Raw genomic sequence first — 27,247 nt, 5'->3', positions numbered from 1 at the left:
ATGAGGCAAGGATATTTTGTCTCTTGATTATTATTCCTCTATAAGCATATCCTCATTATAGAACAGACAGAAGACCAAATCCCCCTCAAAAAAAAAATATATCCCTGTCCCTACTGATTTATTACTTAATTGGAAATGAGATATAATAAGACGTAGCCTAGTTCTAAGACAATGACAAATGCAAAAACTGAAAAGCTAACTATGTATGGCGACATTCTCAAAGATGACCATTTCCCTTCTCTGCATGGCAATTGTTTGTCAAGCTGCTCTGTATTTGTATTTAGGATAAAGCATGTATATGTGGGGATTAGGACAATGCTCATTTTGCCTTTGTCAGTTACTTATCTGGGTGTGGGGGGTAGTTAAACCCTTTAATCATGGGACATAAAGAGATCCTTATTACCAGTTCCTGTCCCTGTTTTCTGCTCTCCATCTGTCACCGAGGGACCACTCCCTCTCAGATCTATTATATATATGTAGATAAAGGGGATGCCCATAGTCACTTTCCAGCATCATCAGGTACCAGATCGGACAGCATTCTTAAGCAGGTAAATCAAATTTACCTGCATTCTGTAACAGCTCTGTATATGGTATACTCGATTATATAACTAGTATCCTACAGAGGAAAAGGGTTCTTTGGGAATATGGCAGTAAATCAAACAACATTCTACAGGATAATTTTTAAAATACAAGCCATTAGGGTGGGATGTTCTGAACATTCGTGCTTTGTCTGCGCATATTACAAAGGGGATGGGTTGGTGGAATATTATTTTGTAAGAAAAGTTGGTTGATAGCATTCTGTATCTCGCTGGATGGAAGATTAAGAAAAGACACTGGCATTTAGGCAGGTAATGAACTAAGCGTGCTATTTTGTGACTAATGTATATTATTTCCAGAGAGCGAATTATTTATCATGTATACGTCTTAATATGAAATCCAAATATATGCTAACGTTTTTAAAAAGCACTTTTTAAGGCAGCTTAAGTAAATAGCTTAAGTGGGATATGTATTATCACATGGTAGCAATTATTTGACAAGACACACACACATATTTAGGCTTTTCTAGTGTATCAACCTCTCAGTAACCACCATTTACCTAGTGGTACAGGCATCCCTCTGATTCATTAAAATACGCAAAACATTATAGAGCACCCAAATCAACCATAACTAAGTGCATTGCTAAGAGCCTTGATGTGCCAAGAACATAGCATCATACCATAGAAAAGGGGAGAGTGGGAAAAATGGCATTATTTCTAAAAACTGATCCAACTAAAGTGATTATAAGACACTCTAATACCCCTTTGTGTTCTCAGGATGTCCTCCTCGTGGTGTATAGTCTTACTGGGCTGTGTGGTCCTTGGGGTGTCACTGTCAGAAGGTGAGTATGTCAGGTGGCTGTACACTACTAAGATAACATACGGTTATTGAAGAAATCCCAAACTTCTGTTTCCAAACTAGATACTTAACAATTGGGAAAAGTCAGCTTCACCTTGATCGAAAGAGCTCAGTTAATTGTTTGCCAAACATTTTTCCATTTTTACCCCATATTTTGAATCTTGTTGACTTCAAGAACTCGAATGTAGGGGAAAGGGGTTATAGATTCTCAAATTGGATGATAATTTGCCTCAGCTTTACATGCTTACGAATATATTGGCACCATATAAAATAATAAATAATAATTTTGGTACACAATAAATAAAATGTGCAAGAAAACAATTAGGAGTGCTCTGACCTTCTTATATATATTTATAGCATTAGCCAATAATATTGGGCCAGATGATGAAGCACTGTCATTTATGTGTATTTTGAACAAATTTATATGCAAGTACCTCCACGCTTGTTTGATATTGTAATTAAAAGGAGCCAAACATGGATGTTTATAAATACATCATATAGGTAGAGTGAGCAGGTTTACAATGTGTTCTTATGAATGTATAACATGTACAGAAGGTGTTATTTAATTTGATATAGGGTGAAATCTAGAAACTCATGTATTCTCTATATATTTTTGAAACGCTAATTTATAATGAGGGGAACATATTTGAGGACTCAGTTCTTAATTTTCTTACTCCATTACTAGGTATTACTGTAAATAGTATTTCTTGTTTTCAGCTGCTCCCCGCTCCTCCTGCCCCTTTGGTTGGTTTTATTATAAGTCCCACTGCTATGGATATTTCCGATTCCGACTGACCTGGTCTGAGGCTGAGGTAAGAGAATGGGAAGGCATGACAGAAAAGAGAATAAATATAGAGGGATGAAAAATGTATGTAATCTTCTACAAATGTTCTACATGCAGGCACGGGGAGAAGAGAGAGACATGTTGTGTGACTATGTGAGATTAGGGGGAGCAATTTGGTGTATGTGTGTGTGTGTACATGTTACAAAGGGAATGCGCAGAATGTGTTATCACAGGGCAAGTGGTCATGGATCTAGTAAGATCATTACTCACAGAATCCAAACCAAACCCCACAAAGGATATGCAGAATTAGTAATTGTTTGGTGATAGAGATTGGTTAAGATTGTGATTTGACAGCAAGGAGCGTGCAATGTTTAGACATTGCAGTGAATATCACATCTTGCCATTATTGTTGTGTCTATCCTGTACAGTGCCATAGAATTTTCTATATGGAACTATTAAGATGTACTCAGTATTCTGTTTATAGGGGAGCTAGTTAGGGGTTATATGGCTTTAATAATCCATTAGACAACCTTTAATGGCTTTAATAATCCTTAACATTCTTGCTTTGATTGAATAAACAACCATATTTAGGAATCCCTTCTCAAATCATATCACATAATTCAGGATAATGTGCAGTGTTTAGGCGATACAATTGTATTGCTTTACAGCAGGTACTCCCCCATCAGATTATATTGTCTTATATCCAATTTCTACCCATAAGAGCCATGAAATAGAAGAGTTTATTTAATGAAAAACTGAGCCCAGCACTGACAATTATCTATTACTTATTTTATTTTTCTTAACTTACTTAGATCTATCTTTTTCCAGCTGTGATATCCACCAAAGGCATTGTCATAGCATTTCTAGCAAACGCTCTTTCATTGCCGATGATCAATGGGTGTATGCTGCATTAGTACCCTACTGTCAGCCAAAGTACAGAGTTGTAACATGGTTCTAGGGTGATTTCTGAAGACTAAAAGAACTACATACTATTGAAATGATGCTGCAAGGTTGCTGATCCCACACAGAAAAGAGTATGAGTACTGTGTTGTATTTAGTTTTAAAAGAATAGGACCAGGGATAGTCTGAAATGTGAGTTCACTTACTAATACAGTAGCACTTCTCTTACAGTAACTTAGCTTGGTACATATGTCACATTTCGCTCATGGAACCTGTGTTTGTATTCCTTAAGTAACACTAGGAATTCTACTTTTCTCCTGTAGTTTGAATGTGTCAGTTACGGGCATGGTGCACATTTGGCCTCCATATTGGATGAAGCAGAGGCATCAATAATTGGAAGTCACGTTTCTGCTTATACACCGTCTGTAGATGTTTGGATTGGACTCCATGACCCTGAGCAGGTAAGCTAATATTTTTTAAAATTAAAATAGACCCAAAAGTGTGGAGACTGAAGTAAGCATATGAAACCCATCTATGTCAAGTCAATGGCTTGCTGCATTAACAAAAGACAGGTAACTGGATTGTTACTGTTCTAGCTAGCAACCAGAACACTCTTTACATTTTCAGTCAGTGTTTTCCCATCTATTTGCTAGAAGCTGTAGACACTTAGACAGTCTTAGTTTACATGAAATGGCTAGCTAAATGACATTTGAAACTACATATATTGTCCTTAAAAATCTCTCCAGCTTTACCTCCTCTATCAGATTCTATCTACTCTAGGGAGCTATCACAGAACAGATCTATTCTTAGGGTATGGCACATTGGGGATTCTGAACTCCACAAAACCCACAAAAAAACATCACAGAATGCTGTGTAGTGCAATGTCATGGAGGGTGTTAATGCAGGGGCCCCCATACAAACCAAGAAAATTAATACAATGTACTTTTGGGTGCTATACGAAAAGTAAGCTTTTTGCATCCTCCAACATGAGCAAATGTGGATTCATAGATACAGAATCTCATTCAGAGGCTCATAGAACCTAGTTGGCTGAAGTCTGCATTCCTGGAGATGACAAATCATGATGCATTTATTAATTTGGAGAACACGTATCCTTACTAGTTTACTAGTAAGAATTGAGTAATTGAGTTTGTATCCTTAGAACCGTCGTTGGAAGTGGAATGATGGCTCAATGTACAACTACAGGACATGGGAGAATGGAGAACCCAATAATCTGAATAATGAGGAGTACTGTGGAGAGCTGACTATAGGATCCAGTAAGTATGGCAGAGGTGGACTAAACATCAACTGATCATAAGATACCTTTACTAACATGTTGTATGTAGTGCAGTAATTTAATAATCAGTATAACACACCCAGGGGACTAAAACCAGAGATAAATGCATTCTTATTTCTCTTCTCTCCTTAGAATTCAATAAGTGGAATGATGCTCCGTGTCGCATGCAAAACCACTTTGTGTGCAAATTCAAACCCTAAGTCCAAGGCATATTGCTATGTGTGCTATGTTAGTGATGGATTGTGGTGTACATAATGAGAAAGTCTATATATAATAATAATAAATGAATTCATCTCCAAAACCAGTTTTCTGATTTGTTATTGTGTCATTTTCAGTCATATCCCACTAATACCAGTATGGCACACACTAGACAATAAATGTTTATGATTACAACGTGTACCACTATTAGATAAAGTTTGAAGTGAGTGAAAGGTAACCAGTCATGTAATGAATCATGTGATCACCCAGCAGTGACTGGGTTAGAACATCAGTCCCGGACAGGGGAAGTGAGAAGCTGAGCCAAATCCCGCATGGATTGACAGATGCGCTGCCCAAAACGGTGAGAATTCTGTTAACAGATAAGACACAATTAGATACTTGAGTTAGCAGTATCTATCTGGATAACTTAACAGAAATACTCAAATATCCCCCAAATCAATACGGAAATGTAGAATTTAACAACAGATAAGATCTATTCGGCCCACCTGGTCTGCCCTTTTTTGGGGGATGTAAATACTCTGATATTAATCAGTCTTATCTCAAGTTCAGGACAGATTTATGCCTATCCCTTGTATGTTTAAATTTCTTCACTGTAAACAGCCCCTTCCACTTTGTATGGGAGGCTGTTCTATTTATCTACCACCCTCTTGGTAAAGTAAAACCCCCTTACATTGCATGTAAACCTCTGAACCTCTTGTTTTAAAATATGTCCTCCTGTTCTAACATTTCTCCTCCATTTCTGTACTTTGACAAATCCGTTTAAGTATTTAAATGTTTATATCTCACCTTTCTGTTCTTTCCTACAAGCTATACATATTGAGAACCCTTATTAATAGAAAGTGATGGCAACCCATGCAGTCTGCCCAACCAGTTCTTTCTTGATATTTTATCCTGCAAACCATTCACCATTTTGATAGCTCTCCTCTGAACTCTCTCCGAATTTCCTTCTGGAAATATCATCTAAGCTATTATCATACTTTAACATTACAGTACATCCAATCTATTTCTTTTTTCTCAAAATGTCATTTTATATCTTTTACATGCCATACATACATAGAACTGAATTACAAAATGTAATGGTTTCTGTACTACTGTACTTGTTTTATTTGATTGCTTTTTTGCCAATTGCCACTAATGCCTGAAACTTAACTGCAGTTAAGGAGGCCTGAACACTGCAGTATATTTCTCTTTTTCTGAGAAGCTCAGAAAATAATTTCAAGAAAGGCTCGGGGTAGGCTACTGTCCAGCACCAAGATGACAAAGTTTAGAATTCTTAAAATATTGAACTTTTTAGACATGCTTTTCAGAGTACATGATGAGTTTAGCTTCCTAGCTGGTCCACAGTACATTTTAGTGAATTTCATACTGTGAAGCAGATGACATTTTGGGTAAGGGGCGTAACTAAAAACCACAGGGCCCTGGTGCAAAAAAAAGCTGTCCCATCATTGCCCCCACACAATTTGTCTGTGCTTTCTTTGCCTCTTCCCCCCTCTTCCAACATACACAGATACAATTAAGCATGCATGCATGCTCATGCTCACACACACAATTACACATTCATGCTCTCACACACACAGTAAGACATCCATGCTCGTTCACACACACAATTAGACATCCATACTCACACACACACAGATGTTCACACCAGTCGCACCAGTCACCCTAGAGGCACAGGCCCCATTCGCTGCGACGCCAGTAGCTACGCTAGTGTTTTGGGTCTAGTCATGCAGCTTGCATATTAATGGATAAATATCAAAGTCCTAAAGGAGCTTTATTTTACTACAGCAGTTTGGGGTAGCCGTATTAGTCCAGTGTATAAGAATGCAAAAAAACAGAATGCGTTTTTTTTGCATTCTTTTACTACAGCAAAATCGTGAAATACAATACTAATTACAACTGCACCCAAATATTAGATGATATCACCCAAATATTAAAAACTCTTCTACAGCCCCCTGGCACATGAAGTCTATGTGCCCCTTAGAAACAGCTATGTTAACTTACTGTCTCTGGGCTGGAGAACTTGCTAGAAATATGCAATGTGATAAGATTTTCACCAGCAAAAATGTAAGAGACTCCGTAACCATCATCAGCAACCTTTGAGAAGAAAAAAAATCAGTGATTAATTACCTCCTTGGTCGGGAAGAATAGTATGGTAGACAAAAGAAAACATCAGGGAATGAGAAAGAACAGTTTGAGAATTCACTACATACAGATTAAGCTGTAGGGAGACCTTGTTTTAGGAAACCAATGAAAAATGATTTTAATTAAGAGGGTTATCGCTTGGCTAGTGCACACAATTACCCTAAGCATTACAATACCTAAATGTTTTCTCTAAAATTAAAGCCAAGTAAAAATGCTTCACTTACTGGTCCGAACCCACCACCTGCAGAAATGTGATCTGGAAACTTCTCCAAATCAAATAATTTCAGCTGTTGCTGTGGGGTCTGTGATGTGGAAAGACGCCAGGGTTCAGAAAGTACCTGCAGTACACAGGAAAGCAGACCTGTTATGAACAGCATATACACTATGTATGTACATGTAATGTGCTTTATACACAATTCACACAACTGACACGTATAATGTACGTAAACACTGTACAGAAAAGCACAGGTAGATTTTATCAGCATATGTGAGTTTTTACTGCTTCTACTCATCATTCAACCGCTCTATAGCTGAACAATCCACTTTCCTTTGAAAAAAATATTCTGACAAAATTAAATATGACCCTGTTATTTTATACATGGAACCATCTAGTAACTTTTATTAGGGCATGGTATTAGTATTGATGACTTATTTCATAAACCTATGAGTTATTATATGAAAAGGACAGTTTATCATTGTGATGTTACAGGCACACAAAGTAAAAATGAACACTATGTCTCACCTGTTGGAGGAACGGGGAGTCTTTGCCCAAATATTTAGACACAAGGTATAAGCAGAAGAGGTGGCGATCAATCCCCTTCCCTGTCATCGCCAAACGATACATAAGCTGGTGATTATCAGCAGCGGCACGATAAAGAGCTAGGCGAATGGCATCCTACACAATTAAATATTGGATTCAATAAAAAAAATCAGATTATCCAGCATTGCAAGTGACTGGGATCACATTAAACAAATATCATGCATAGGGACATCATGTCCATATGTCTGGCACTCACACTTTGGGTGGGATCCTCCATAGCTCTTACGAAGTCAGAAGACTGTCTGGTACAGGCTCTCACAGTTTCTGTACGACCCTCACGGAACAAGCGAGTCATGGATGCTTCATAGGTGAGACAGAAGTGACCCTTATCCTGTATTAGAGTAAGAGCACAATGTAGAACAATGTGTGATTGATAATATTGTGATGTAACATAAAAAGCGTTTAATAAGTGAGGGTTGAAATACTGGACAATGACTGTGCCAATGCAAAAATATATTTAGCGAACACATAAGATAAACTCGGAGAAAGCCCCAAGGTTAGTATTATAATCTTTTAGCACTTAAATTACCCTGTAATGTGCCAGCTGTAGAGCTATTTGGAGGAAGGCATCAGGACTGGTACGGCATTTCTTGATGAGGCCTTTCCCAAAGTCTGTGAAACGAAGGCAGTGAAAATCCACATCGTCGGCTAATGTCTTTGCCGTCATGTAAGACTCATCGATGACTTCCCGACACTGGGAGACAGGACATTTAAATTAGTAATTCTTCCATAACCTCCTGGAGAAGTACCTGATATTGATCCTGACTAATTAGCGTTATGTGACACACAAAAAAAATAAATTTTTCACCCATTCTCAATATCATTACAATAATCTGCCAGTAACCCTTGCACATATGGTAGCATAACATCCTTCAATCACCAGTACAAAATACATATGTATGTGGTATACCTTTAAAACACTATTTTGAATAATATTACCCAACAATGTTTAATGTATGATTGCTACAGAAAACAGAGAGGGTCCTTTAAAATTTCACGGTGCTTCCCCTCAGCTATTTGGCACACAGGAGAACATCTCCTGACACCTGATTAATCTCCTATGATTAAAAAACATTTCTATATGTATGCCTTTATTAACCAAGATAATTTACACAAGGAAGTGTTTATATAAGCTTTAACCAAAATCATCTCCCCATATTGATATGATTTGTTTTACAGATACTCTGTTTTATTGCACCTCATGTTCTGATATAAACCTATGCTTGCAAGAGAGTAACCATACTTCTTGGTTTCCATGTAGCGTAATGAGTCCCCAACTTATTTTTATATTGATTTCACTGTGCTTTCTGAAGGTGCCTGGTTTGCTTGAGACTAATGTCTTTCTGAGTGAATTACCCACCCTCGGCGGAATATCCCAGTGAAGTCTGTATGGTGGCGGTAGGTCTAAGCCAGGATTACCATGGCAGTCTCCATCTTCTGTGTAACCCAGTTCAAAACAATCGGTGGCCAAAACAAACTAGGAAAGGAAATGATAATGATAATAAGAATGATAAGACAAGACTAGGCAGTAAAACAAAGGAGGACCAAGTATTGAACAAATACAAAACAGTTACAGCATCTTATGTAGGGAGGAAGCACTAAAACAGACAAGAATATGAGTGAGCCCCAAATCAAACAGGGTCAGTATTAGTAAAATACTTGAGTTTACCTCTACAGACAGTTACAATAACAATGGCTACTATTACGTAAGAAAGCATAAAATGACAATGTTCATACTGTAAACCAGTATATATTTGTGTATAGCAATTCAAGATATATAATATACAATATTAAACAAAACTGCAACCATAAAATAATAGTGATGCATTTCACGTGATCAGTTTCACATTTAACTGGATCAGTGACACCAAATTACAAGAAAAATGCAAAGAAGAATAGTGGTATCCCCCTACTATACCTCTAGAGGCTTTTGGGTTGTGGGCAGTTGTTACTTTTGCTGTGTGCATTACCACAGCCAACAAATCCAGTTCTAAGAGTAATACAAAAACAACATTTTGTCATTTAGACATTGACATCCGGTGTCCCACTACACTATTTCAATATTGGTAAAAAAATAGCTACTTATCTTTGTGAGCGAAAGAGGTGATAATCTATTTTGATTGGAGTGTCTGACAATATGTTCTGCTTAGCACTCTGATTTTAAGGCTTATTATTATTTGAAGACTAATGTATAAACATATCATAATTATTATTTGATCTGTTGTGATTAGAGGCACTGTATCAGACATGTTATATGTAATTAAATGCTTTTTTTCAAGCAGGGGCATAACTAGAAACCAGAGTCATGGTGTGAAAATTGACCCGGGGCACTCCAACTTCCCCAAGCAACATATCCAACAGCTTTGCCCCCAAGCAGCTTACGAGTGACATCCTAACCACCAAACACTCTGCCTGAGCCAACTTTTGATATATTTCTGGCTACCCCGACCCTGGCTTGTTTTACGGACTCCGACATATTTCTGGATACCCTGACCTTGGCCTCTTGAATGGATTGCTGCTTCTCTGGTACCCCTGACCTCGGCTTACTTCAGTTTAAGGGCATGATCTTCTAAGCGGTGTTCTCTGAACTTTCCTGCATACTGGACTCCTCCATAATTTATCCCTCACACTTATATATATACATTTCCACACACAAACACAACACATACACATCCATTTGCTATCACAAACACTTACACACTCATGCTACGCCATAATACACCAATTACACATACATTCTCACACACACTTACACTTACACATCTATGCTAATACACAAACACTTCATGCTCATACATACAAATGCTTTTACATATGCATTCATGTTTACCTACATTTATACATAGACATCCATGCTCACATACATGTATACATAGACATCCATGCTCACATACACGGATACATAAACATCCATGCTCACATACATGTATACATAGACATCTGGGTGCCCTAGAGAGACAGGCCCCTTCACAGTTGTGACCCCTGTAGTTACACCACTGTTTGCAAGCAACCACCATTCCTATCACTAAAATCATTAGGAACCTGAAAATCTGCCTTCTGATACATAGGTAACTATTATTTGACTGTTCTGTGTAAAGATCTAGAATGAGGTACAAAGTCAAAACAACCCAGATAAAATTGCTTTGAAGGATCTGATACATGGGAACTCCCTGCCTGAGCAAAAACACTTTAGAAACTGATCCTCATAATTGTGACTAAATGATGTTGCCCAAGCATGTGCATGGCCCTGTGCAAGGAAACCACACACAGAGGGGACTAGTAAAGGTTGAAAATGCAGTGCAATCATATTATTATTTTTACATATTAGCCCCAGAAAAAAAGTTTTAAATGTAGACTAGTGTAGTTCTGTGATACTATAATCTTGTTCCTCTATGATAAGTTTCTAAATAAAATGGTTAACTCTACAGAATCATATGGTTTCATATACAGTCATGTGAAAAAGAAAGTACACTCCCTTTGAATTCTATGGTTTCTATAGATCTTTTCATCTTTTTTTGCTCAGATTTTACTTCCATCTAGGATTGTTTTTTGCTTTTAGGACAGTTACAATAACACATGTTTATATTTATTATTATTCAATTTGTTTAGGTTTTCTTGGATACATGAAATTCTTCAATCAAAGGTCAAGAACATTCATATTTTCTGAGTACATATGAAACTCATCATGGGCGTTATGTGAACATGCATATGAGTGGACAGGTCTTCAAGAGTCACAGCTCAGTGGTATGCATGATCTCAATATACATGAGACCTCAGTGAAGCCATTGTTTCATCAGTGAAGAGTTTAATGCAACCTAATACACCAGAATTCCTCTTCCCCTTTTTAAAAAATAAAAAACAATATTCCATACTAAAACCATTTTGTTCCCATGTCTGTGACACTAACATGTATGCAACCATGCGTACAGGACCTGTGCATTTCACTGTAATTGTTTGTCATTGTACCTCCCACAGATGTCCAACGACAGGTGCATCAGCCCAGGAATGCTCAGCGTTCAGCCCCAGCTTCCCATTACTGTATACAACCAGAGTGAAGGATTTATCAAACCACCTGTGAATATAACAAAAACAAACATTCATTATCTCAGATAATATATTATACACCGCAGTAGCTACCTAATGAACAGTGTTAGCCAATAAATTCCCACTTCACTGTATGCGTTGATGGTAATCATAAATACAAGACAGTTGGAAAGATTCCCTTGCAGTTAGTGCTATTAATAAAATGTATCACAAGACATTTCCACATTACCTGTTGTAACAGTTTCCATGTAACAGGGACTTGGCATACACACTAAGTGAGGACTTGTCACTTTCTTGAAATCCACCTGGTTCTGTGTCCAAACTAACAAAGAAGATGCCACGTTCCACACAACTCAAAGAGGCACGATTCACTCCATGAGAGAAGAAATTAGTGCGAGCCTTTGCCCAAGGAACCCTGCATGGTGAACAAGAAAAGAATTGTCCCATGACAAACAATCAAAATAGTGTAAGCACCTTGAAAGGAGAGAAGGCTTCGTAAATGCTGCATGTTAGTTTATGCAGAACAGCGGGCTATTCATGTTTTCCTTACATGATAAGAGATAGGATACTATCAATAACATCAATTTCAGGAGAGGGGGGCCTGCACCTTCTGCAATTTTACCCAAATGTCCTCCTTTTCTTTTCTGTTTCTTCTCACCTGTCCCCTGCAGTTAGTGCTGCCAGTTTTTCCTCCCCAGGTTGAGGTGGGCTGGGGTCATCAAGTATGCGCTGAATCTGAACTTGGAGCTCACGTGGGCTGAGCAGGTTGCCTTCTTCATACAGACACAGTCTGTAATAACGTCCTTTGTGGTACACACACACATGACGACTCTCAACAAGGTGCTGGAGACGATCTGTGAATACATTGTGCAAGTCAGTATGCATAATATGCTTTGTGTTTTTTGAATGGATATACCTGTATTAAATCATGTTTTGGGGTTTATTCACTAAGGAGATTTAGCTATATACTATACCGGGCGGGCTAGCTAAGCTAGCAGCAGATGCTCACTGAAGTTGGACCTTCATAATGTATAGTGAAGTCACAGACATAAAAAAAACAATCTCTTATAAACTCTCCAGGCAACTCCCTATTAGAGAGCGTTAGAGACTTCTCCTCAACTCACACTTTAGTAAATTTTGCCTAATGTATAGTATCAACCATGTGATGATAGATATGCACTGGGAACACCAGTCTGGCTGTATACACATCTTGAGAGTAGAGTAAGATTTTAGTCAGCTATCCTAGCTGTTAAATTATCCATAATCATATATATTTTACAATAGCCGATTACCAGTCTCTGATCCTGGAATTCTTGTAGTATTGAACATCCTCTCCATTTGATAGGAGCACATAGGGACAATACCAAGAGCCATAGCCTGTGGATAGGAAAGCTCATTAGTACTTTGATTTCTTAATCAATGCATATACGACAATATGTCGCTCAGCCATTACAATAATATTCAGAAATGTATTATTATATCAATGACATTGGTAGAAGTTAAACCTCGTGTTTCACGGAATTCTCTATGCGGCTATCCCCAGAACAGTTTAGCTGAGGCAAAGCATTGTACTTCTGTTGCCAGGGCTGGATTAAACAAGGAGGACATGGAACAATTGCTATTGCTCCAGGGCCCCAGAGTGGCATACTTGATTTGCAATAGCCTGAGCTACCTGTGTCCGGCACTGTGAGGCAATAGCAGAGAGGAGGCGCTCTACAGTAGGCATAAACAAGCACAGAGCCGGCTCCTCTCTCCCATCTGCACCCAGTCAGGAGTGGGAGGGCTTTAGGTCACAGAGAAAGCTCTGATTGGCTGTTCAGGCTCCTCCTTCCCTTTCTTCACAGATTTTCCTTTCAACTCCCTCCATGTTACTTAGGATTGTGTTGCAGTTCAAGTGCAATAGCTGATCGCACCCTTGTGTTGTGTGGTACATGTGATATGTTGTGCACCACATTATATTTTTGCCAATGTTTCACTGCAGACTGGCACTTAATTGGCTGCACATGTACAGTGAAACACGGTTTGTACATGTGCAATGGCCAGGCCTCCAATTAGATGGGACATAATGTGACATCATGAAGGAATATAGAGGAATTTGCAATAAACTCTTTTATGGTTTACTTTACAGTCATTATGTTTTATTTGTGTTGAGGTGGCAAAAATAATTTACCATGAGAAAATAAGAGGCCTTTTTTGTTATGTGCTCCAGTTATTTAACCTGGCCTTGTCTATTGCATGTTGTCAATCCTACCGCTATCCCCAAAGCACAAAACAGTAATGGCGGCTCTCTTCACATTTCTTGGGTTTATCAAAGTCATCTAGAATAACTGAATGACTCACCGGGGGAATAAGACCTCTCTCCAGCTTACGGCGGTAGAGCATCATGGCATGGATGGCATTACCTGCCCTTGCAGCTTGTTTTGATGTTGGAAGCACTGTTAGGAAATCCTAAGAGACAAAATGCAAACAGTAGAATTAAAACACATAATAGAGAATACAATTATCTGTAAATGTAGTTGTTTTATAACAAAGAACAATGAGTGGAAAACAAAAATGTCCCATCAGTTTGTATAGAGAATGCTCAGGCGTGGTAGGATGTACTTATGGGACATTAAGGCAGAAAATATATGTAGTATGGCATGAAACATAATATACATAAAGCGTGGTCGGGCAACACTAGATAAAAATACAATGGTTCACTGCATCTCAGGGATTGTTTCATCGTCATGTAACACAAAAGCAGGTTGTTGCCTAAGAAACAGAAAATGATTCTAGCTGTGATAAAATGCTGCCTTTGTGATCCGAGGTAAAGGGTACTCGGCCCAATTCAACCCACAGAATGAGTTTTGGCTGCTAGCTGTTCCTTTCTGCTTGTGTACTTCCCACAGTATTCTTCACATCCTTTTTCAGACAAATCACGGATACAGTCGGTAGACTACATATGATTACTGGATAAGGACAGAAGGAGTTGTAGGACCAAAAAATACCAGTACAGGTCCAAGCACCTGAGAGCAGCAGTATGGACGCAGCAGTGGTTCTTACCATAGCATAATAGTTGCTGTTCACCATGATCGGGCTTCGGCTCCTCAGGTAAACGTATTCCTCCCACCAGTCACTGACCTGTAGGATGGATAAGTTATATGAAGAGGGCCACAAGAAACTCAAGTTCCTGATTAATTCTGTATGCAATGCCATCCTTCCATTCATTTTGTTGGGCACTCAGAGTAAACATACAATATGATGAAGTCCTAACAATTATTTTTGTCCTGTGTCATCGAGGAAAAGTTGAAGTTTTACTACCACAGATGGTCCCTCTTACTACCTTTATCTGTAACAGGTGATGCATTTTACACCTGTTTGAGATTATGCTTGTTTTTCTTGATTTAAATGACGGCTTCAGGCACCGTATCCAGGAAGCAACAGCTGTTTTAGTGGAGTTGCTACACTGCCCAATGGGGTAGTGGATCACTGCAATGAAGAGCAAAATATTCCAAAATGGACTCCAATATGCATTTTACATTAAATTGGAGCTGGGGTGGTCCTTTAGATACAAGTTCACATTAAATCAAGATGGGAACCTGGAAAATTTATGGAAGATATATAAAAAAAAAAACCCATCATGATTGGGCACAACTTCCAACAAAGACCAAGTCCCCTAACATAGCAAAATACCATAGGCACATAAATAAAAGTACTCTTTTTATATAGCAGGAAATTTTACTTTAATTAATGTAGCAAGATCTAGTGCTTATTTTATGTATATACCTTGTATACATGTTACTTGCTGCTCCAGTGAATGTCAGTCATACAATACCAGCAACGCTGCTTTACAAACTACTCACGTAGTTGGACGACCACCACGACTTTAGGTGCAGATACTTTTGTAATTTGTGTCCTAGATCTGCCTTGAATTCCTCTGACAATTGTTTCATTTTACTGAACTTCTCCTCATCTAGTAAATGTTGAACTGACTGCAGGTACTAGAAACAATGATTAAAACAAATTACTGGGCATCATGGAAAATATTATCAGATAGGAAAGAAAAGCATAAATCATATGAGTCAAATATAGCAAAGTGGAAATAACACATTACAGCTAGGAATCTTATAAGATAATGGAAGATACATTTATATAAAACTGGCAGGTTCTTCACCACACACTTTCTTTGGCCCCTGTACTTCCCAAAACTACATATACTATATGTCGTTCTCATCACACATGGCCACATGTTGTACATGGTACATAACAATAAATCTGCCAGCAGCTTTCTTACCCTTTCTATTGTATCCTCCAAGGGCGGCACTGGCAGCTTCGGAAGAGACATCTGGAAGCTATAAAGCATTGGTTGCCTCTTGGACATTATCTTCATACAACCCTGGGATGGATAAGTCTATGTCAGAATGTATGGAAACTGATTTCCACAGACTTTGCGAAAGAAGTGTGTTGAAATTTGATCAAATAAATCTTCTTCTTGAGCTGACACAACAGACCTAGTATAGGATAAACTTGGAGTGCATTGTTGACCCAATACTCTTCGGCTCTTATAAATACCATTATAGATAACATTTGCCCCCTGTTCTCATATATAGTTAATGTTAACCCATTCACAATGTCAGATGAAGAGCAGGCATTCATTTGCTTGTTTTGTTTTATTAAAATATTGATAACATGTTGTCTATTGTATATGCTATTAGTGAATTGACTATTACACAATATATTGATATGTGGCACATCCAAGAGCAGCGTTCATACTTGGTTAGGGACCGCAATCTAATACAGCTGTTAGCATCAATATAAGCGCAGTCTAAAATGTGAAAGACCAGCAATGCTTAATGATAATTGAACCTACTGCCCATGCTTTGGTTTTCAAGCTTGTTTTTCCACGTGGCTCAAACATCCATCCATGATAAGAGAGCAATATACGCAGAGTTTGACGGTAGATAAGAATCCCAGAGATCCAAATCCCAGAAGAGAAGATAACGGCACTAACCACAGTGCGTGATATTGGAGCCAGGGCAGACCTGGAGAAGAGGTTTATAATCACAACTGGGGAGAAAGTAAATGAGTGACATATACCAATAGAGAACATTTCCCTCAATGTTAATGGTGCTATCCTCTCCCCGTCTCCTCACGCCCGCTGTCTTGGTGTCACCATTGACTCTGACCTTTCGTTCACACCCCATATTCAGTCTGTCTCTAAAAACTGCCGTCTCCAACTTAAAAACATTGCCTGCATCCATCCCTTCCTAACACAGCATGCCACTAAGGCTCTTGTCCATGCCCTTATTATCTCCCACCTTGATTATTGTAATTCTGTCTTAGCTGGTGTCACTCCCTCGGTACCGGGTGTGCACGTGCAGAGAGCTGCTCGCGCGCGGCGGTTACCGGGGCGACTGTTAACCCCTTTGATGCGTGCAGTGGGATGTCCGACCGCCGGCGTCAAAGTATGAAGGCAGGATCTGGGAGCAGTGAACCCCAGTATTCTGTACTCTCCTGCTCCCGGTCCAGTGGCGTTCCTCCTGGCTGCTGTGAAGGGGGCGCGGTTGGACTGGGCCGGAGGCGGGGTTCTGGGAGGCCGTCTAGAGCTGCTGTGATGCAGCCTGGGAGTAGAGCACCGGATTTAAAAACCCCAGAAATGCTCTGTCTAGTACCCTGTTGTGGTATTTGTTGCCTGAGAGTTCTCTGAAGTTGCTAGTTTTTGACCCTTTGCCTGCCTGACGATTCTTTGCCTAGCGATTTTGTACCTTTGCCTGTATCTTCTGGTTTCCAGTTTTGGCTCGTCTGACTACCCGCTCTGTTACCGACCTGGCTTGTATTACTACCTGCTTTTGTGTACCGACCCGGCTATCCAGACTAACCTGTTTGTATTAACCCCTGCACTGCTGAGTTCATTCCTGGTTCTGTTGTCGTGGTTCCTGCACCTTGCATTCCAACTCGGCCCTTAATATATCCGCTTGCTGTCACTAAGGGTCTCCTTTGGTGGTGGGCTACTGGGCAGAAGAAGGTGTGCGCCTTGGTATCAGTGGTCGTGACAGCTGGTCTCCCTCTTAACCGTCTCACCCCTCTACAATCCACCATGAATGCTGCTGCCAGACTTATCTTCCTCTCCCATAGCTTCACTAACGTCTCTCCCCTCTGTCAGTCTCTGCGCTTCAGGATTCATTTCAAAATCCTCACTCTTACTTTCAAAGCGGTTCCCCTCCCTACATCTCCTCACTCATCTCTTAATACACTCCTCACCGGTCTCTCCGCTCATCCAATGTTCTCCTTCTATCCTCTCCTCTGATTTCTAGCTCTCATGCCCGCTTACAAGATTTCTCCAGGGCTGCCCCTATCCTCTGGAATGCTCTCCCCCTGCCTATCCGTCTCTCCCCCTGCCTTTATTCCTTCAAAAAATCCCTCAAGACCCACTTCTTTAAGGATGCTTACAACATAGCACACTAACGTCCTCCCATACTCCTATATTCCTTTAGCTTCCTGCTCCCTCTCCTGCAATACTTTTACTAGCAAGGCTGGTCTATCCCTAACAATGGCACTTTTACCTTTTACCTATTGTGTAATACACCCGAATCCCTCTAGATTGTAAACTCATGTGATCAGGGCCCTCCTCACCTGTTGTCTCTGTAAGTCAAATTGTTATGTTACATGCTACTTGTTATGTCCTGTCTACCCATTGTACAGTGCTAAGGAATTTGATGGCCCTATATAAAACAATAAATAATAATAATAATTACTATGCCACGCAGAGCTAAAATGAGCCGTGTATAGTCTTCCATATATTTAAAACAAGAAACTTCTGTTCAAAAATAATATCCATTGTAACATGGCACATTTTTCCTTCTTTTTTTAGGACACTTTGGGAGGTGCATATTATACTGTAAATTATTTTATATTATAAGTTAAAATAACATTACCTCTATCTGAAGTATTTCTACAAATGTAGTTTTCAACATGCATGCCATAAATGGGTGTGTGTATTTTGCAGTATAATATATAGATAGACATTCGCATGCATACATATACTGTACATGAACATATATATTTCAACTGAGCACACGTGGCGTTATGCTAAGGTTTACAAACCATCTCTGCCTCTTTATTCACATGTGCAATGTTGAGGCATTTTTTATATTTGGGACATAAACACACTTAGAAAATTTTAACCCAGCAAATTGGGCCCTGTCGGTAACTATGTTATTTACATAATGAATTAATTTCTATTGTGTGTCTTTACTCTAATACTGAGAAGACGATTGAGAAACAGTAATGGATTCTAAGAATAATATTTATGGAAAAACTGGATTATTACAGGTGTGTCTCTGTTGTGTGTCAAAATAAATAGTAAATGCATTCAATTACTACAGTTTCAAAGCAGCCAGCAGCCTACACCCTGAAGAGGCCTGGAATATTCAGGATAGTGATCAAACTATTAAGGCACAACCGCATTCATATATGCGCAATAAGATGTGCACTACACTAACCCATATATCACCTTGACATATGTCACTCGATAACAATACTAACTAGCAGACTGTGGTGCTGGCCAAGTCTTCGTGTTCTTCTTCGTGAAAATAAATCTTCGTATTCCACGAATATTCGCCTGTTCTCATGTTCTTTTTGGCCGAATATTCGTGTACGTTCTTCTTATTTGTTTTTTTTTTCCTATTTTATTTTTCTAGCTGGGGTTAATACAGGGTTAACCCAATAATAATATGCGGCAGCTTTGGTGCCAGGATTTTAAAAGTCCGTAAGAGCGACTCTGGTTGCCGGCAGGGGGATCCTCTGCCATCAATCAATGAAGGGCAGCTGCTCTTCATTGGTTGATGCCAGACGAGCCCCCTGGTGGCGACCAATAGAGTCCCTCTTACGGACCTTTAACTCATGACGCCCAAGCCATTGGTCTTCCCAGGCAAAGCTGCTCCAACCAGTACTTTGCCCTGCACTTTGTCAGGGGCACTAAAATCCCTGTTCCTCCGAGGCCAAGTTGCTTAGAACGATTGTCTCAGACAACTGCTCCAAGCAACTTGGCTTGGAAGGAACGGGGATTTCAGTCTCTGTGGCAAAGTGCAGGACAAGGTAGAGCTCAAAGCAACTTGGCCTGGGGAGGTTTCAGGAGTTAAAGGTCTGTATTAGCGACTCTACTGGGATGTTTAGCCACTGCCATATTAGTTTATTCGGTATTTGGTTTCAACAATGAAAACGCACAAGCCTACTAACTAGTACATATTATAAACAGCCATACAGTGTAACTGCCTTGTCATGTCGCAGAGATTACATAGTAGCAAAACTTTAAATCTCTCACAATATTGAGTCCACTTGGTAGAAACGTATCATTTCTATGATATTCCTATATTCCACTGTAATGCCCATAGGTGCTCCTATGTCCTAGCACTTACAACAAGAAAACCTTATTAAAAGAGTGCCAGTCTACTTACTTTCCTGGCAAAAAGTCGTTGATCTTGTTAATGAGCCCCAGAGACAGATCCACCTTTCCATATAGTGACCCAAGTGTAACGGCAACAACGCCAAACCATGTGGATGGACTAGCGGGGTACACCCCACTCAGCACTGAGCTCTGTGGATGAAAGAATAAGAGAAATAATTTTCTCAAGGTCATCACATAATGTCCACATTATCAAATTCTCCAGCATAATATCTGTTAATTATTTAATGTTAACATAAGAAATCCTAAAACTCTAGACATAATTTGAGAACAGTGCGTCAGGAAGAAGACAGCTAGCTAGAGCAGTCATATTAATATTTTGTACTATTAAGTGTTAATTATATTGACCTAACCAAATATATCCATTAACAGATTAGAGACTCAGATACACAAATCATTCTCCTGCCATTTGTTGCGATGCTTTTTCCTATACCAACAATGGATTAGGTTAGGTCACATCAAGCCAAGATATCACAAATAAAGTCGCTCGCCACTCCAGTAGTTAAGCGAGGTGCGTTTCATTCAACAATAAGGGCAACGTTTCGACCTTACGGTCTTTATCGAGATAGGCTTGGATGAAATAATGAATATCTGGTGCTTAATTTCTCTTTTCCATAAAGTACTTCTTTGTTTCTCAAGAGCTTATAACACACAGCCTGACTTCTGAACACTCACACCCTTTCAATTACATAAGGAAGACCTAGGAGCAGTAGTTCATGGTGTCTCTTGCTTGATCTTGGCACGTAGATGTTAGATTTCGTTAAAAGGAAAGGTATAACCAGAGCTAAAATAACAAAGTTCCATTGACTTGCAGAGGTTTTGTTTACATAACCAAATATATATATATATATATATATTATATAGACAATAGTAAGCAGGACTGTATCAGTGTTTAATATTTATCAATCTATATACATAAAGTTTCTCTTGACTATATTTGAGGGAATGCTTTCATAAAGAGAGGTATGTTTATTTGGCACTCTATCCCTGGATTGTAGATGTCTGTATCTGCGTACCATCATACCGAAGCAGAACGCTGTATGCAGCCAACTGAAAATGAGGCTGAGATTCCCTATCCTGCGTAATGTACAACCGCTCTCTTATATTGTTCTGCTGCCTTGGTAACTGTGCTTCCCACCTTGGCTGCATCATTTCTGCTTTAGTGCGTTTTTTTATGGTTTTATTTTTTACAGCATGTTCTTCACATTTATATGCATGTATTTCAGAAAGGATGTGTAAGTGACAAATACAAATGTCTTCAGTATTCTAAAAGAGCTTTCATCCCATGTGTTCACAGGAAGTGGCAAAAGAGACTTGCAGTAAGGCTTTTTTGGGGAAGCCCTGTATTTAAAAAAAAAAAAGAGGAACATGGCAAAATACATATAGTAGGGCGATAAGATTACAGTGTCTAACAGATTCTTAATGTACGTGTGCTTGTACTTCAGCCATATAGTACACTTGGACTTTTTAAATTTGCCATTCATCGTTCATAGTTTGCTTGTTATCACCTTAAGTCTGATGAGACGTTTCCTACAGGCCACAAATCCAGAGAGGTAAATATGTCGAAGAACATCGCGGCCCAGCTGCAGGTCAATGCCATCAGGAGTAACAGTGAACTGAAAGGCTACCGCTTGGTGAGCCTCTGCCATCTTTGGACCTGCAAAACAGAATTAGATGCATCATCCATGTCTTGTTTAAGAACAGTGGGAATTAGAGAGAAAAGGGGTGATCATATCCTTAGGGAAACCGTTAGGAAATTATATAATCCGAGGGAGGATTCCCAACTGGCTTAGTACATCTAAGACAAACCATAGAGGGGTGCCTTGTCCAAAAATTTATATATGCAAAAAATATATATCTATTTACAGCATATTTTTTAATTGGTTATCCACAAGCCAACACCTGCATGTTGTCTCCATGATGGCCTTTAATACCATTTAACAAGGTATAATGGGACAAATATTTTTCTTTTTATGATATGTTCCGCTTTTACAATTGTATGTTACATCTTTTAGTGAGTATATAACACTCTTTTAAAAACCTGCTTATGTCTTATTCACCCCCACCCTTTCTATCTAGCTTGTGTGTTTATTTCCATAACGAAACATTGGAAGACATCCAAGTATGCGAGAGGTGAGATTCATACAAGGAGGAGAATTCAAGAGGGGTAAGCTGAAGGAGAGTGGTTTAAAGATACATGTTCAGATCGTGCAATACTGGTCTTACTTATTTCTAAAGTACCAACAACGTACATTGCTTCTTACACAGTACCAAGTGTATTTGTAACAGAGACGAACGGATACATCAGTTAGATAAGGTCTGCTTCAATGCTTACAATGTGTATATAAAAATGAAATTGAAGAGGAACTCCTATTGTATTTTTATTACTAGCGTCTTATTAATTTTTTTTTTTCTTTTTTTCAAACTGTTCCACTTTTTGTTTAATATTCTTTCAGGTAGATGGATAATACCCATATGTGTATGTTCTTTCTGTGTATGTTATCTTACTCCAATCTACTAGATAGGGACTCTGACTTCTCACCATAATTCAATGACATATTCCTAACTCCTGTACTTTACTTAGGGAATTACATATCACATGCCCAAAAAAGTGTCTTGAGTTTGGAAATTCCTTACATGTAATAATTTCTATATCTTTGTGGCAAATATTAAAAGGCATCCACTTGCATTATTTTCACAGTTAGTATACGGGTTTGTAATCATGAATAAAAAATAGATAACCAGATTTCTTGAAAGTAGACAATCTGGGTTATTTCACTGGTTGCTTTTGTCATGCAGCTATCTGGCCACCAATATTATTTTTTTTTCTTTAAAATATATATATATAAAAATTGGTTAGCATTTTTTGCACAGGTTATCTCCAAGTGCGCAAAAATAAGTCACCAAAATGTCTTATGGGTTATGGTCTAGTTTTTGAAATCTGCGAAACTTACATAATATACTAACCAAACATAGTTTTGATTTAAATGACTAATGAAAGTATATGGAGGAAGAGACTTAATTAGAATTGCCATAAAAAATGGGGTTCCCGAGGACTGCCTTGGCTGCGAGGAGCTCCCTGCACCCGTCGGATGCGCACACTGCTACATCATGTGATAAACATTTTAAGGGGTTAACCACCCATTTGGACACTCTGTCTAATGAAAGGAGGAAGAGACTTAATTACCATTGCCATTAAAATATCAGATCTCTGGTTTGAGCGGGGAAATGCAAATAAAATATTACATGACTGACAACAACATCCTCCAGGTCTGGAAATAAAGGAAGTTCGTTGAAGCAAAATGAAATAAAAACAGTTTGTCAATGCTAATTTATGTTTCTGGTATACAGCACTGAATTTTAGGCTCAAGGAGAAAATATTTTTCCATAAATAAAAACAAAGCTAGAGCACATACGAACAAAGAATATGCAACCATCTAAAAACACTATAGACAAGGTCTGTTAAACACAAATTAATAATATTATTAGGCATAATGGAACCACTGTGTGTTTGTGTATTTAAAAAAAAAAGGAAAAACATATAGCATATGTATGTATATATAACATATATATAACACATTTTTTATCCTTCTGTCTATTCTCCCCCAAATTCACTGTATGACCAAAAGTATGCAGACACCCCTCCTAATGATTGGGTTTAGGTGTTTCAGCCAGACCCACAGCTAAAAGGTAGATAAAATCAATCTCCATAGACAAACTTTGGCAGTAGAATGGGTCGTACTGCAGAGCTAAGTGACGTTAAACGTGGCACTGCCACTCCGCATGTCAGAGACCTGTCTGCTTTGATGTATGTGTAATTGTGATGTGGAAGCTTAGCCCCAAAGAAGTAGACCATGCACACTTGCAGAGGGGGACTTCTGAGTGCTGAAGAGTGTAATACATAAAAATTGCTGGCCCGTTCCTTACTCTGTAAGAAACATCAGCACAAGCACTGTGCATCAGGAGCTTCATGAAATGGGTTTCCATATCTGGAAGGGCTAATTTGGGTTTGGTAGGGGAACGCTACCTATAAGAACATACAGTAGAGTAGGTAAAATGGTCTGGGGCTGTTTTTCAAGGTTTGGGCTAGGGCCCTTAGTTCCAGTGAATGGAATTATTAATGTTACAGCATACAAAGACATTTTAGACAATTGTTTCCAACTTTGTGGGGGGGGGGTGTGCTCTTTCTTAGTGCCAAACCTCACAAATGCTCTTTTGGCTGAATGGCCACAAATTCCCACAGACACACTCCAAAATCTTGTGGAAAACCTTCCCAGAAGAGTGGAGGCAGTTATAGCACAATAGAGGGCTCCATATTAACGCCCATGGTTTTGGAATGGGATGTCCTACACGTTCATATAGGTGTGATAAGAGTGACAGTATCAGCCATGTATCCCAGGACATTTACACATATTGCTTACTAGCACAGGCACAATGCTATCCTGCTGTGTGTTAGACGTGTAACAAGTAATTCCTATACATTCCACACGCTGCAGGCCAGTACTATAGCTGTGTCAGTCAGTGATATGTGAAACTAGATAATAAAGCCCACAGTACCGCTGACAGGATTATTCTTACATATTAAAAATCTCTTTGTAAACAACATTTAGGGTATAAACAGTTACAAGCAACCCTGTGTGAATGTATGAAGAATGTTTATCTTGACTGCATTTTCAGCTGTATCTCTAGAAAAACCGATATACAATTGTCCCAGACTTAATATATTCCAACCAAGTCTAACTTAGCTTTTACGTTCCCGAATTGCAAAATGTAAATGTACTGGAAATTGCATTGGTTTCAAAATGAAGGGAAAGTCACTATTGGAGACTGCCAAATCGCCATGGTATCCATGTTACTGTAAACAACACTGTTGCCATCCACAGGTTCTGTATCATTTACATTACCGGACATTTCCAACAATGCATGTTATGAGCGGTGGATATCATTCTGGTAAAGAGCAGGGTGCAAGGGTGTTTATATAAGGAGAGTGGATGGGAAAGCTCCGGTACAGGCCATCAGAGGAATAAGAATTGGTAAGGGTTGGAGGGCTCAGGTAGGGAGCAAAAAAAGGGGAGGGGGGGGTAGGAAAGCACAGATACAGGGAATGGTAAGGTAGAGTAAAGGGGATGTCTGGTACGAGACAGTGCAGTTATTCTGCTGCCTGAGAATTAGCATAGCTCACGGCCTCTCTATAGCACTATACATACAATGCCCCCCACGGGCTCAGGGCCTTTATGTCTCACTGCGACCCATTTTTGTGCCTGCCTGTCCCCCAGGCCACAATTATTGCAGGCCCAGCTCTGTCGGTGGGGAGGGAAGCTGTTCTCATCATGAATCCTCCTACAGGACACTGGTACTGATGGGTGGAGTCCCCAGCTCTTGCTTGGCTCTGCCTGGCATTACTCAGTTACCCAAGTCTGTCTTATTAAAGACATATGTAAGTGTCCGAAATAAAATGGGGCCACTATGTGTCATATGCTAATAATGCCGTTTGCAAGACAGATTTATTAGATGTCAACAAGCCATTTGGTGCAACATATGTGATTAACTGGCGCAGTTTTCTTTTCTGGATGCCCCTACCAATCTTAGCAGCTAATGGAGAATTGAGCAATATTACATGACCACTCAGCAGTGATTGTAAATTTAGGTATAACATTTGTCAATGCATGTGATATAAGCAGAGCGTTGTGTTTTAAGTTACTTTTCTGTAACAAGCTCTTAATACAAGTTTAATATAAAAAAACTGGTGAATTCCACTCTGTGTCTGCACACATCCTCATGCACATGCTTAAAAGACACACTTAGTGCTACTCTCTACTGCAGCTGGATTCAGCAAAGATCCCTACTAGAGAGGCTAAAGTTGGGCTCTGGACAGTGTCCCTTTAATCCTTGGTGTTGGGCAACCTCAGCCTAGAGTGGGTTTTTTCATACAACTGCACAAGCAAAAAAAAAAGTGTTAGAGCAACTGGGCCCGAAATCCTGTATTGTAAATAATGTAGAGGACTCTAATAGATTTCTGGAAAATTTTGTAATTGAAATGTAAAATAATCTAAGTAATATCACTACAATAAATACACTAAGCCACTTAGATATAAGATAAATATTTCAGGAACCAGAAGATGTAAACATAGGATACACAAGGTGAGACTGAGCTTTAAGATAAACACACCAAGTTGGAGTGTTTTTCCCTTCTTAATTTTCATCAGACACATACAATATAATCAAGCCGTCTACAGCACCACATTGTTGAACACTTTACAAGTAGTATGATGATATTGCTCATACAGCATTATAAATACATACACAAACTTCCGCCCAATCATAGTTATAATAAAAGTAATCGAAGTTCTACATGTATACAGAACTAAACACAGAAGCCGGTACAGTGCAAACCCACCTGTTAGTTTTGTTAAACTTCTTCAGATCTACAGGCTCATACACACGCATACAGTTGCATACACTCCGAATCACGCAGCTGCTGCTTTCTGTCCTCTGTGCCCTTCAGATGTGTGTCTGATTTTGTAGAGTGAAGCCAAGTACTCCCAGTGTAACATGAGACCCAACACACAGAAATGAGATGTTGCACAGGGACATGGCCAGCAGGGGAGCACACGCTCCCAATGACGGAAGAGTCACAGGCCCAATGTCACAAAACACTGGCCTATGTACGTATACAAAATAAAAACAAGAACATTTTACCTAATAATTCCAGAGGGAATGTTGCAAGAAAAATATTCTCTGTTGCAGAAATAGTTTCTATTATACGGAATGGACACTTTCTTCCTATGCCTTTTTGTAAGCAAAATTACAACCTGATGATAATAATATTAATAATAATAAAAAATGTGCAGAGACTCCAAAAATAAGCTAGACAACATAAGACTGGCAGCGTTATTTATGAGGGGGCAAACAAGTACAATTCTAAGGCAAAATGCTAAAAACAACTGAAACATTATATTGGATTCAATAAATTTTAGCAAAATGTAACATTTAACCCCATAATTACTTTGCTACATTTCAGCATTCCATTTCCCTCTATTTAAATAGCAAACTGCCACGTGAATAATATCAGAAAAAAAGGTTAGCGTCATTGTTGCTTTTCTCACAAACTACACCCAAGGCTGATGGAGTGCAATAAAAACCATGTTAGAAATAACCCAGAGGAGGCGTATACATTAGGATATCAATGATTGCCCATAAACACCA

At 39.0% G+C, this 27,247-nt stretch overlaps 2 protein-coding genes across 2 annotated transcripts; one reads left to right on the top strand and one right to left on the bottom strand.

Annotated features, from left to right (window-relative positions):
• The first annotated feature begins 500 nt into the window (after window positions 1-500).
• On the top strand, window positions 501-4,674 carry LOC128490415 (regenerating islet-derived protein 4-like). Its single transcript, XM_053462273.1, has 6 exons — window positions 501-548; window positions 1,314-1,378; window positions 2,113-2,207; window positions 3,403-3,540; window positions 4,239-4,353; window positions 4,506-4,674. Exons 2-6 carry the CDS (start codon window positions 1,315-1,317, stop codon window positions 4,571-4,573), a joined length of 480 nt encoding a protein of 159 aa, XP_053318248.1. The 5' UTR covers window positions 501-548; window position 1,314; the 3' UTR covers window positions 4,574-4,674.
• On the bottom strand, window positions 4,502-26,580 carry CPT1B (carnitine palmitoyltransferase 1B). The gene is made up of 19 exons (XM_053462269.1): window positions 26,439-26,580; window positions 21,550-21,698; window positions 20,034-20,173; window positions 16,448-16,619; window positions 15,872-15,973; window positions 15,441-15,578; window positions 14,641-14,718; window positions 13,939-14,046; window positions 12,891-12,975; window positions 12,257-12,452; window positions 11,828-12,013; window positions 11,521-11,626; window positions 8,915-9,031; window positions 8,084-8,248; window positions 7,751-7,885; window positions 7,477-7,629; window positions 6,959-7,072; window positions 6,594-6,686; window positions 4,502-4,941 (listed from the first exon to the last, which is right to left on the bottom strand). Exons 2-19 carry the CDS (start codon window positions 21,688-21,690, stop codon window positions 4,861-4,863), a joined length of 2,310 nt encoding a protein of 769 aa, XP_053318244.1. The 5' UTR covers window positions 21,691-21,698; window positions 26,439-26,580; the 3' UTR covers window positions 4,502-4,860.
• Window positions 26,581-27,247: the final 667 nt, after the last annotated feature.

This window comes from Spea bombifrons, chromosome 4 (genome assembly GCF_027358695.1).
Source record: "Spea bombifrons isolate aSpeBom1 chromosome 4, aSpeBom1.2.pri, whole genome shotgun sequence".
Classification (NCBI taxonomy): domain Eukaryota; kingdom Metazoa; phylum Chordata; class Amphibia; order Anura; family Pelobatidae; genus Spea; species Spea bombifrons.
Note: the sequence above shows the minus strand (reverse complement) of the source record. Positions and strands in the feature narration are given on the sequence as shown.

What these genes read in the sequence shown, in the direction of transcription:
- CPT1B (XM_053462269.1), bottom strand. Translation starts at nt 21,690, where the DNA reads ATGGCAGAGGCTCACCAAGCGGTAGCCTTTCAGTTCACTGTTACTCCT. An exon ending in ACAGCAACTATTATGCTATG is followed by an intron (nt 14,047 to 14,640) that starts GTAAGAACCACT and finishes TTTGTCTCTTAG; the next exon opens with GATTTCCTAACAGTGCTTCC. An exon ending in ACTGGGATATTCCGCCGAGG is followed by an intron (nt 8,249 to 8,914) that starts GTGGGTAATTCA and finishes CCTGTCTCCCAG; the next exon opens with TGTCGGGAAGTCATCGATGA.
- LOC128490415 (XM_053462273.1), top strand. Translation starts at nt 1,315, where the DNA reads ATGTCCTCCTCGTGGTGTATAGTCTTACTGGGCTGTGTGGTCCTTGGG. An exon ending in TGGGGTGTCACTGTCAGAAG is followed by an intron (nt 1,379 to 2,112) that starts GTGAGTATGTCA and finishes TCTTGTTTTCAG; the next exon opens with CTGCTCCCCGCTCCTCCTGC. An exon ending in GACTCCATGACCCTGAGCAG is followed by an intron (nt 3,541 to 4,238) that starts GTAAGCTAATAT and finishes TTGTATCCTTAG; the next exon opens with AACCGTCGTTGGAAGTGGAA.